The sequence below is a fragment of the Juglans microcarpa x Juglans regia genome, chromosome 2S (genome assembly GCF_004785595.1).
Source record: "Juglans microcarpa x Juglans regia isolate MS1-56 chromosome 2S, Jm3101_v1.0, whole genome shotgun sequence".
NCBI classification, from domain to species: domain Eukaryota; kingdom Viridiplantae; phylum Streptophyta; class Magnoliopsida; order Fagales; family Juglandaceae; genus Juglans; species Juglans microcarpa x Juglans regia.
The window spans coordinates 12,771,142-12,784,014 of record NC_054597.1 but is presented as its reverse complement, the minus strand read 5'-3'; the positions used below and the strand labels follow the sequence as shown (position 1 = coordinate 12,784,014).

Below are 12,873 nucleotides of genomic sequence, written 5' to 3'. Positions count from 1 at the left end.
CACATTCATTTTAAATTAAAATTTTTTGAATAAAATAATTAGAAAATCATTTTAAATGAAATCTTCTTCTAATAAGGATGCTTAAGAAACATTAAAAAAAATTAAAACAATTTTCATCACGAATTTTGCCTTATTTTATACAAAAATGTTTTAATTTATATGCTTTATTTTTGGAAAATGGAAGAACGTTAGATGTTTTTAAGTCTACTATTACAAAAAATAATTTATTTTCATAGGAATAATGCAATAACATTCTAAAACCCTTAACTTTTTATGAAAAAGAATTTATCTAAATAATCAAATGAAATTGAAAATCAGAATTACTTGCATCAATAAAAGTAACCAATTTCGTTTTTCTCAAACATATTTTTATTTAAACATAAAAGCAATTTTGGTTTTTTACTAAATACAAACTGAGATATCGACAGAGTGATTTTCATGTTTGTTTTGACAATTTTTTTTTGTTGTCACAAAAAGTGGTAAATAATGTTGTAAAATCTAAACATACTGTCAAAACTACTATTTAATTACATAGTAATTTTTTTAATTTAGCTTTGAATGTCTTAAAATTTAAACCATCTATGAATATTGCTCTTTTTGTCAGTAATTTTTTTACTTGGTTTTTAATGCTAAAGAATTTTTTTGCTTTAGCTTTTGTTTTGACTTTATCCTCCCTATGGTGTATTAGCTTTATACAATACTTATAACTGTCAGTATGTAATTTTAGAAAAAAATTTATTCATCATCCTAACTTTCATCATCTCATAATATGGTATTAGATGATAAATTTACAAATAAAATATAATAAATAATTTCTAATCACCTAATGTCACATCATAAGGTAATGAGAGTTGGGATGATGAATAGAATTACTCGTAATTTTAACACATTAAAAACAAAATATTCACCATTTAATAACAAACCATCTAAAACCTTGGAATTTAAAGCAAGACATTTTTTAACTTGTTAAATTCACCGTTGAATAGAAGTGTTCCTCAAATATAAGCATCCTTGCAAATTACCATTTTGCACAGTAATTTTCTACATCAATTGTTGACGCTAACATCACTTTAAATATGATTTAAATTTTAAACAAACTGTAGGTCAATGCTAAACTAAAATAATTCAATCCAATATTCACATATTTGAAAATTTAAAAACATAAGAGATGGAAAATCAATGAAGAGGCTTTTCATCAGATGATGGAGAAAAGCTGTAATAATAACTTTCATTTATTTAAAGTTCAGTACAGCAAACAGAATATTCATTGTTTTTTTTTTTTTTTTTCATTCTTACAATATATGACACAACAATCACAAGATGAGAAAAAAAAAAAAAAAAGCAGCACTTCATCTAACTTCAAATTCATACAAACCTCAAACCAAACAGCTCAAACATCAAAGCAAACAATGCTAAACTGTTGTAAAAACGAAAAAAACAAGGATAATTTAACATTGTATAAAATTAAAAATTAAAAACTTAAGAAATTTACATATATTACAACTCTAACAATAAATTTACATAATCAAAGTATAAAATTATAAGCCAAAGCATTAAAGATTCATCATAGTCCACAAATACAAACCTCAAACCAAATAGCCCAAATCTGCTGCAAAAATCAAACTAAAAAAAATTACAATTTATTAGATGAATAACCCGAAGTCATTACAAAATCATAAGTAAAAACAACAAAAAAAAAAAAAAAATCAAATATCTATAAAAAAAACACAAATATAAAATGATATACGCAACTACATATTTATACACACTGAGAAAGTTTAGAAATACCAACTTGAAATGAAAGAAAGTTTAGAAATACCAACCTAAAATGAAAAAGTCGAAATGCAAAAACTCTTACGCCATAAGAGTATGAAACAATAATATAAAATCAGAAATTCAATAAATTTATATACAACACAGTTTAAACTATAAATTTGAAACAGTTAAATATACTTTTTTCAGCAAATTTGAAACTGTTAAATATATTTTTTTTCAGCAAACTGTTAAATATACAGTTACAAAATGAATGGAAAAAGAAAACAACATTGGATTATAAACAAAAATTGTATCTTGTCACAAATCCATAAATCACACAACCAAAACAAGCTAAAACCGAGTTGATAAAAAAATAAACTAAAAAAATTCAATTTTTCAGAAATATGTAAATAATAAAAGCAAAAAACAGAATTAAAAAAAAAAATCCAGCTCCCTTTCAAAACTTGCCTCTAACTAGCACCAAATGCAATTAGATATTTCTTGTTGTAAGCATGAAATTAAGTTAGAGATGGACAAACTAGGGATGCTACCCGCAAGGTGCAAGGTGGCCCCCCCCCCCCCCCCGACCATGCGGGTGGGAGGGTTTCATATCCCACCCCGCTATCGGGGGATAGGGTTGAAACTGCACCCTACCTTGCCTCCTGCTCAACCTAATGTCTAAAGATTTTTTTTATCTAAAATTTTTTTAGATCCAAATTATAATATAATTTAAATTATATATTTAAAAAATATAAATTCATTAAAGTTGTATTTTGAATTGTCTGTTAAATCCCACATTACTTAAGTATGACTATTATATTGTCTTGGCTTCTTATATAATAATTGGCTTATGAGGCCAAGGCAATCCATTAATTTGAAGTTAAATTCGAATTTTTAACAAATTGTATATATCTATATATAATATATTTATATAAATTTTTTATATAAATATTAAAAATTATAATTTTTTATATTAAAAATGGGAGGGATGCAGAGCGGGGCCCCATTGGGGTCAACCCGCCCCCGTCCCCACGTGGGCGGGCGGGATGAGGGGGAGGGATGGACAGGGACGGCGCCCCCTAGGACAAACTTCATCTTAACGATAAGCCTTGATTTATTTAAATATTTTTTTTTTCTTTCTCTCCTGAGCAAAAAAAAAATAGAACATTGCATTATAAAAAAATTATATTTTCTCAAAATCTATAAATCACACAGCCCAAAAAAAGCTATAACCTAGTTGAAAATAAAACAAAATGACAAAGGGAAAAAAACTACGGAAAAACCTAGATCAATAAACCATAGAATACAAAAAATTCATGCAAAATGTTAAAACCATATTTAATGTCATGAAAAAAAACCCAACGAACATGCAAACCCATGAAAAAAAATACTTTTTTTTAACAAAAAATATAAAAAAATCCACAATATGCAAACTTAGAATATACAAATGAACAATATATCTACAAATCCGAACAAAGAAAGCCAAGAAGCCTGTGAAAAAAATTTATCTTTTAGAAAAAAATATAAAAAATACAATATGCAAACCCAAAATACACAAACAAACATTTAACGGCATGAAAAAAGAATCAATGCCAAAAAGCTAAAATTCATGAAAAAAATATATTTTTTCACAAAAAATACAAGGAACAACAAAAGAGAGCCAACAAGTCCATCTAAGTATTTTTTTTTTTTTTTTACATAAAAAATGAGAACATGCAAATCCATAACATGCAAACAAACATTTAACGGCATAAAAAAAAAAAACCAACACCAAAAAACAAAAATCGAGTTGATAAAAAAAAAAAAAGAAAAAAAATTCAATTTTTTTAGAAGTATGTAAATAACAAAAGCAAAAAATGGAATAAAAAAAAATCATCTAGCACACTTTCAAAACTTGCTTTTAGCTAGCACACAACTAAAAAAAGCTATAACCCAGCTGATAAAAAAAAACGAAATGACAAGGAAAAAAAATTATGAAAAAATTCAGATAAGCAAACCATAAATCGAGAACACAAAAATCCATACATAATGTTAAAGCTAAATTTAATGGCATGAAAAAAAAAAGACCAAATGCCAAAAAGCTCAAACTCATAAAGAAAATACATTTTTTCACAAAAAATATAAAAAATTCACAACATGCAAATCTAGAACATACGAACGAACAACATATCTGCAAATCCAAACAAAGAAAGCCAACAAACCCATGTAAAAAATATATTTTTTCATATAAAAAATGGTGACATGCAAACCCAGAACATAGAACAAACAATTAACGACATAAAAAAAACAAACGTGAAAAAGTTAAAACCTATGATTTTTTCATAAAAATACAAAAATCTCACAACATGCAAACCCAAAATATACTAACAAACAACATATATGTAAATTTGAAAAGAGATGTGAACAAACCCATGTAAAAAATTTATTTTTTCACATAAAAAATACAAAAAATCAAGAACATGCAAACCCAGGATATACAAACAAATAGTTAACGACATAAAAAAAAAAAAAAAAAAGGTCAAAAACTAAAACCCACGAAACGATTATATTTTTTCACAAAAAATAAAAAAGCCTACAACATGCAAACCCAAAACATACAAAACAACAACATATCTGCAAATATGAAGAGAGAATGCAAACAATCCCATGTAAAAAATCTATTTTTTTACAAAAAAATACAAAAAATAAAGAACATACAAATCAAGAATATACAAACGAACATTTAACGGCATAAATAAAACCTAACGCCAAAAGCTAAAACCCACGAAAAAAAGTATATTTTTTCATAAAAAATACAAAAAAACCACAACATGCAAACCTAAAGTATAAAAAGGAGCGATGTATTTACAAATTTGAAGAGAGAAAGCCAATAAGCCCATCTAAAAAATTTATTTTTTCACAAAAAATACAAAAAACCCACAACATGCACACCCAGATCCGAAGAGAGAAAGCCAACAAACCCATGTAAAATCTCCAAACCAATGTCATAAAAATAATAAAAAAAATCCAACGGTGAACAAAACAAACCTAAAGAGATACCCAGAGAATGTAAAACATGAAGACAAACAACACATTTCCAAATTTGAAGAGAGAAATGCAACAAACCCATGTAAAATTCCTAAACCAATGCCACGAAAAAGAAAGCCAACGCTGTACAAAATAAACCTGAAAAGATATCTAGAAAATATAAAACACAAAGAGAAGAGAGAAGACAAAGAGAAAGGATGAAAAGAGAAAACACTTTGCTTTCGGAGAGAGAAGATGCAAAGAAGACGAGAAGGAGAAGATAAAAGGCAAAGAGAGAAGATGAAAAGGAAATAAAAAGACTCGAGGAAAAAAAACCTAAAGCTACCCATCTTTTGACACAGCTGTACCTAAAGGCCAATCTACCATCACTTAAACAGATACAAAACATCAAAACAAAAGGATAGAAAAGACAAAATACACAAGAAAACGGATCACACATGGAAGGCGACAAAACTACTGTTCATGACCATCCCCAGTGCACTCAGTACGTGGATTTCATTTTTTTTTTTTAAAAAAAAAAAATCAAAACGTGCGTTTTGATTGAAGACTGGTTTGAAAATTCGTTTCATTCGTTTCTGCCATTTGAACTCATGCCGCGAAACCCCTGCTCCATCGCGACCCGCATCTCCTTCCACAACCCATCACCTCCCGGCGACGCCGTCTGTCTCATCAGTGCCATCGAGCGGCAGTCCTCCGAGTGCCCAGTGCCTCCACTGTCCCGTGAGCTCGTTTGAACGGAGCAAAGAATATTTGAATCCCGCGAAACCCCCTTCCTCGCCACGAACCCGCGTCCGTCGGCTTCCGCTTGCCACCTCGCGACGACTTCTTCTTCCCAGCGCCACCTCGAGACGCTCGTACGTCTACCCAGCGCCGCCGCTCCCCGCGAGCTGATCGAACGGACCAAACCAACGACGGGTAAGAGTGCTCTGTTTCGCCAAATGGTTTTGTAGGTAAATATTATACTACCATTTTCCCGTCCATACATGCTATGTACATCATGATTTTTGTGTTTTCTGAGATGGGTATGCTTAGGGCATGGAGAAAATTCCAGAAAATGATATTTGCTATTATAATCTGTATTTACATGTGAAAACATTGAGGAAAACCTGTGTGTTGTCTCCTAATGTTATCAAGATGCAACTGAGGTTGTCATTAACAAATATGCTAAATTTTAATTTTCAGATTTAATATTTATGCTGATGTGTGAAAGCTTGATCAGAAGTTGTTTATTAGTGATCATAGTTAATATTTGAGCTTATTTAATTTTGGTTGCTTTAAAAGTTGTTTATTAGTGATCATAGTTAATCATTCCAATGAATTGTTCCGTCCGAAACATATATTTTTTTAAGAGTATAATTAATTAGAAGAAAATGTGGTAAAATAGAAAACAGTTTCATGTCAACAAAAGAACAAAATCTTTTAAACTTCATGTGTAGTGAAGACCAATTTGATTAAACAGTATGAGAACAAAGCAAACTTTTGACTTCTTAAATAATAGGAAGTCTCAAAATATGGCTATAGCATAGATAGGATGCTGTCAAAGTAATTGTTTTTGCAATATTCATAAAAAAAATAAAAATAAAAAAAAAAAATAAATGTGTCCAATAAGTGTCTTGCAATAGTTTCATGAAAACACTATTAGAAACTATTCCGAGCACTGAGATTAGAATATATTTTAACTCATTTTTTTTGTTCTTGACAAGTAGAAAGACATGAAAATAGACTAACTAAATACTTGCTACATGATTCGATGGATTCCATGAATTGGAAATATCTGTTTCTGCTCACTGAGAGTGATTTGTTTCTATTTTTTCCGTTCAAACAATAATTGTACGTTTGTATTTCATTTACGTAGAAAGTGCTTATATTTTCAGATTTTGCATTACGTATGAGGGTTTAATCTTTATTTTTCTTCTTTTGCCATCTTGGAAGACTGGATAGAAATTATCGGAAGACATTCTTAGCCTTATTGTGATGGGGGAAAATGAAGATAGAATGCATCCTTTTGATATAAATATGCCCTACAATTCCCCGAGTACTCCAGTAGATTATAGCCCATTTTCTGATTCATTTGAGGTATATTTATTTGAATTTTTATATTTCAGAAGTTAACATGTTAAATTTTTTAGAGTCATCCAATTTTCCCTAACAACGTGCCTGTTGCAGCATATGCCACCTTATATGTCCTACCACCCTCCGCCGAGTAATCCAGATGACTTGAGGCAAGAAGTGCCCCCGACGTCAATTGTGCCAACCGATACCACATTTGAACAAAATCTTGGAAGTACATCACGGATGACTGCTGAAAGTTGTCTTGATGCCGATGGTAGTACAGTTTTATTTGCCTTGATTATAATCATTGTAATTTTGTTTTGATGCTAATCCATATGTTTCCATTTTTAGACATGGTCTTCGACATAAATGAATATTTAGAGGGTACCACTGTTGTCGATGATGATGAAGTACGAGTTGAAGCACCAAGATCTGGGATGGAATTTGACAGTATGAAAGATCTTACAGCCTACTATAAGCAGTATGCGAAGCAAGAGGGTTTTGGTGTACGGACACAAAGGACTAGGAAAGATGATGAAGGGAGGCCTGTGTACGTGACTGTTGGTTGTGCCCGTGGCGGAAAGTACAATCCTACGAACAATAATATCTCGAAGCCACGACCAACAACTAGAACGGATTGTAAAGCGAGAGTAAATGCGACATTGAGCAAGAATGATAAATGGGTTTTCACCACTGTTGAAAATGTGCACAACCACATAACTGTGAGCCCCAAGAAGACAAGATTCTTGCGATCTCACAAACATCTAGATGAATACAGTCAAAGGATCCTCGACCTAAATGATCGAGCCGGTATACGAATGAACAAGAATTTTTATTCTCTTGTCGTTGATGCGGGGGGTTTTGAGAATCTTCAGTTTCAAGAGAAAGATTGTCGGAATTTCATTGACAAGGCTCGACATTTAAGGTTGGGTAAAGGTGGTGGCGAAGCACTTAATCAGTATTTCCAAAGAATGAGAGATCGGAATGATGGGTTCGTTTCTAACATGGACTTGGATGATGAGGGAAGGTTACGAAATGTATTTTGGGCTGATGCTCGGAGTCGAGCGGCGTATGAGTATTTCGGAGACGTAGTAACATTTGATACAACGTACCTAACAAATAGGTACGGGATGCCTTTTGCGCCATTCGTTGGTGTTAATCATCATGGTCAGTCCATATTATTAGGAGCGGGATTGCTTTCAAACGAGGACACTGAAACTTTTGTGTGGTTGTTCCGAATGTGGTTGGATTGTATGAATGGTCGGGCGCCCAAAGCCATGATAACCGACCAAGATCGGGCAATGAAGAGTGCTATTGCCATTGTATTCCCTGAAACTCGTCACAGATATTGTTTATGGCATATAATGCGCAAACTTCCAGAGAAGTTAGGATCTCATGCGCAATTCAATGCGGGGTTGAAGACTGACCTTCATACTGCATTATATGACTCACATACCAGCGGTGAATTTGAGGAGAGCTGGGGTCAAGTAATTACGAAGTATGATCTCCACGGCAATAAATGGCTTCAATCCTTATATGAGGAAAGGTCTTTTTGGGTTCCAGCTTACTTGAAAAGTGTATTCTGGGCTGGAATGAGCACAACACAAAGGTCGGAAAGCATGAATGCATTTTTCGATGGGTATGTCCATTCCGGTACCACGTTGAAGGAATTCGTCGACCAATTTGATAATGCTCTTAGAAAGAAGGTGGAGTTAGAGACAATGGCTGATTTCAATTCTAACAACCAAACTATTCCCTGCGTGTCCCATTTTAATATTGAGAAGCAGTTCCAAAGGTTATATACAAATGCAAAGTTCAAAGAAGTACAAAGAGAATTACTGGGCCTAATGTGTTGTAATTGTTCGTTGGTAAGCACAGAAGGGTGCATTTTAAAATACCAAGTGTTGGATGAAATATCTACTGATGACCACATCAAAACCTTGGATTTCTGTGTTTACTATAACGAAGAGGAGGTGGAGGTCAAATGCACGTGTGCACTGTTTCAGACGAGGGGGATTCTATGTAGGCATGCACTTAGAGTTTGTCAGTTGAAAAAGATTAATGTGCTGCCAAATGTATATGTGTTGGATCGTTGGAGAAAGGACTTAAAGAGGACATACACATTAGTCAGAAGCAGTTACGATGACCAGCGGGACAGAGCAGATGCACGGAATTATGAGCGGGTGCTTAAAAGATGTTCAAAATTAGCCACCAAAATATCCTCTGATAATGAAAAAATCAGTGCTTTCTTGCGTGTTGTTGATGAGTTTGAGACAAAATGTGAAGGTTCAACACTAGAGTCGGCATATGAACAAACGAAGGCCAAAGCAAATGTCGTCTTGGATAAGGGTAAGAAGATACGAAGCCCCAACGTGGTTCGAGGGAAAGGGAGACCCCCAAGTAAGAGGAAGGTTCCACCAGTGGAAAAGTTGGCAACAAAGAGAAAGAAATCGGTATGACATCATGTCTAATTTTGTATTGTTTTAAGTTAATATTATGAATCTAATATCTGTCTATTTATGTATTGGACCTCAGACTTCCAGGAAAATCTTGGTAGATGAAACACAATTGGGTGAGACATCGGGATCTGAACAACACCAATTTGATGATGGGGTTGATGTTGGAACACAAAACAGCATTTTTACACAATCAACTGCAGAGGTTAATTGTGTCTTTTAAATAACTGAGGAACCATGTATTACATCATGATGCACACTTGTAACCCTACGATTGTTTTATTTCAGATGTGTCACCATCTCGATGCACATTTGTAATCTCATGGTGATGAGAAGCCACATTTTTTGAAGCTCTTGGAGAGGGTATGTTGTAGTTAAAGAGGAAAATAGCATGACAATTTTGATTATCTCGCAATCTTTTTATTTGAAAATGATGAAATCTCATTTCTTTTTTTTTAAGGAGAAGCTGGAATTTGGGAGTTCGGGGAGTAACTTGACTCTGGGGCCGTAGCTCATTCTAATTATCTCGCAATTTTTTTTCCCCGTTTAGTATTATTTTGCATGATTGAATCTCGCAATCTTTCTTTAAAGTGTTCTTTTTAGATACTTGTATTTCTCATTGATTTGTCTTTATATCCTCTAACATTGTATGATTGTATTTCTCAGATCTGCCGCCGGGAATGAGTTGCTGTTTTTTTGTGTTTTAGAGGGTTGGGTGGTAGTTTTGTGGCTTTATATCCTCCTAGTGCAGTTTTGGTATCCATGGGTGTATGTCAATGGTAAGGTTTTTTGTGGAGATGCAACGAGTAATTTTTTGTACCTCTTGGAGATTGGAGATCAAAGGTGTTTTGGTACCATGAGCCAACAACTTTTGGAGGAGTACTACAAAATTTTGGCAGTTGATGATGATGCAACTGAGGAAAATATCAGTTTAAATTACCTAAGTTTTGCACTGGTTAGTGATCTCTCTTTCAAGGTTAACATGTATGAATGGTGGTTTTTCCATTGCTTCATTGTCAAAAGTTCTTGTCATTAACTTCAATGGGACAATGGGTCAGCCGTCTTATTTGTGATTCTGTGGAAGGCAGCAATGGCTACTTTTGCTGCGTAATAATCACTTTTCTTGCTGGTGGAAGGCAGCAATGGCTTGTTTTAATAACTTCCTTGCTTTTTATATCATGCAGTTATATTTTTTATCATAGATTGCCATTTTAGATTTGGTACATTTGAACATTTGGTACATTTGAACATGACTCAGTAATCTATTACTCCTATCAGCTTCCATTTCTTTGACTTATTCATCTCATTTCTTCATTGCACATATGAGTTTATAGTTTGGTTGGGGTGATTTTTAAATGAAGTTTCTTTCCAAGATAAATAATGTTCTATTTCTTCATGTTTTTAAATGTTCTATTTCTTTCCAACACAATTGGTTCTTATGCTTCTATTTGAAAGTAATGTGTATTTTTTCTTTTCCAGGGGCTTCTGTAATGCTGGTAGAGTTGGCAATAGCTTGTGTTGTTATATATGAATAAAATTATTTATTTGAAACATTGAATATCTGATGCAAGTTGTCAGCTTTATGATTATAAACCTTGAAGGAGCATATGTTTAATTTTGTATGGTTAATTATCTGGGTTTGCAGTTGGAGCCGAAGCTGATGATGATAAGATAGTGCTTCTTCTGTCACTGGTCAAGGGCAAAGACATTACAGACATTACAGAACTTATTGCTACTGGGCGGGAGAAGTTGGCCGTTATGTCTTCTGCTCATGATGGTTTTGCAGTTGCAGCCACCGTGCAGATGGTGGTGCTGTTGCTCATGCTGCTGCGGAGCCAAAGAAAGAGCTGGAAAAGGTGGAGGAGAAAGAGGAATCTGATGAAGTAAGCTCTTGATCTTGACGTACATTATGATCATTTTCCTCTAATTTTGCACCGCTTGTATTCTAATATTAAAATTGTAGTTGTGTCCAGTGGCATGCTAAATTTAATTAATTTACGTCATTGAATTTAATTACATTGTCTTAGATCTTTCCTGCCCATGTTAATGTAATAACAGTTTTACTTGTTCAATTGAGTACTAATGCTGCACGCATTATAGCCTATAGGGCGTTCAAAAAGATTGATTATATCATTATATAGCATGCATCTCTTTACCACCTAAGCAGTCAGCTTAAGTACTATATATTTATTTAGGTTAGATGGGCTAATAAATGTAATGTGCCACCTATATATTTTCATGTACTCCAACAAGAGAAAAAAAAAATGTTGACATATATATATATATATATATTATGATCTATTTCTTCATATTATCTGATTTGTTTTGCCTTGAACTTGTTGCAGGAAATGTGCTTCAGTCTCTTTGATTAAGAAGTACTTGGTTCATTTGTCAGTCTATGAATATCCAAGCTCCAATACACGGCGCCGGCGTGAGAATGAATTGTAGTAGTTTATAGCTTATAATTTTGTAGTTTATAGCTTAGTTTTAGGCAGAAAAAGGCTGGATCAGTACTTACCACCCTAATGTCATATTTGAATTTGTTCTATTATTTTATCCGAGGATTTGATTTATTATATATCTTACTTATATCTTGCCCCTCTTGGCATATGATCTAAAATTCTGGGTTTATTGCTATCAACAACCAAAATAGATTCAGAAACCGGATGATTCGGAAACAAGCCAGCAATGGCTTGAAGAGAATAGATTCAGCTCATTTAATCGAGCTCAGCAGTAGCTTCAAACTGTTATTTTAACAGATTAGAGTAAGTCCTAATTTATACAACATGCTTTTTAATCTAATGTGTCTACATCAAAAATTACATAATTTATACAACGTGCTTTTTACATTACATTTATCCAAACCAAGCAAACAATATTACAAAGGTGATAATCCAGTACAAATACAATAACTTTCGCTTTTCCTTTTTTAGATTCTTCGCTATCTCTCTCACTTTTTCTTCCCTTTTCCGAACGGCATACTCGCGGCATAATACATCATCCCATGTATTACGCCGCGAGTTCTGTTTTAATAACATGTTCTCCACTAACAACTGAAAAATATCCGCCCATACGAAGAATTCACACCTCGCATCTTCCTGCACACAATACGAACTCCCAAATTAATATGACACAAAGTACAACCCGCAACAGCAAATCAATTAGTTTAATATGACAAATATTAAGTTGCTTTACCGTATTATATTTGGGGCAGGCAAAAAATCTCCTTCCTGGATTTTTCTTAGTGTAGGACGTCTTTAGTGGCGTTTTCAAACCACACCAACAAGTTGGTGACTCCATCACAAAATCATTATCTAAAGATGATGATTGAGAAGATGCCATAGTGATTCTGTCAAAGGAAAGACAACTACAAACACAAGAGTCTGTCTCATATGAACAAAATTGAATACATAGTAATATTGCCTAGTGAATGTCTGATTAACTAAGACCATCATCAAATTTAAACATAACTTGATTTCAAGTAACCCAACACTAGCAGCTCATTATCATGTTTATGACAATAACCACAAACTTCCATTCAAGGATACAATATTTATAAAGTTAAAATAATTAATGATGTAGT

At 33.1% G+C, this 12,873-nt stretch overlaps 1 protein-coding gene and 1 pseudogene across 1 annotated transcript; both read left to right on the top strand.

Moving 5' to 3' along the window:
- Positions 1-6,756: 6,756 nt before the first annotated feature.
- On the top strand, positions 6,757-9,974 carry LOC121253370 (protein FAR1-RELATED SEQUENCE 6-like). Its single transcript, XM_041153393.1, has 5 exons — positions 6,757-6,858; positions 6,949-7,108; positions 7,186-9,287; positions 9,370-9,495; positions 9,957-9,974. The coding sequence occupies exons 1-5, from the start codon at positions 6,757-6,759 to the stop codon at positions 9,972-9,974; spliced, it is 2,508 nt and encodes an 835-aa protein (XP_041009327.1).
- Positions 9,975-10,146: 172 nt separating this feature from the next.
- On the top strand, positions 10,147-11,777 carry LOC121253369 (annotated as a pseudogene).
- The last annotated feature ends 1,096 nt before the right edge of the window (positions 11,778-12,873 follow it).

Excerpts from the sequence above, each read along its gene's own strand:
- LOC121253370 (XM_041153393.1), top strand. The coding sequence starts at position 6,757 with ATGGGGGAAAATGAAGATAGAATGCATCCTTTTGATATAAATATGCCC. Across the intron at positions 6,859-6,948 it reads CATTTTCTGATTCATTTGAG|CATATGCCACCTTATATGTC; the intron begins GTATATTTATTT and ends TGCCTGTTGCAG. Across the intron at positions 7,109-7,185 it reads AAGTTGTCTTGATGCCGATG|ACATGGTCTTCGACATAAAT; the intron begins GTAGTACAGTTT and ends TTCCATTTTTAG.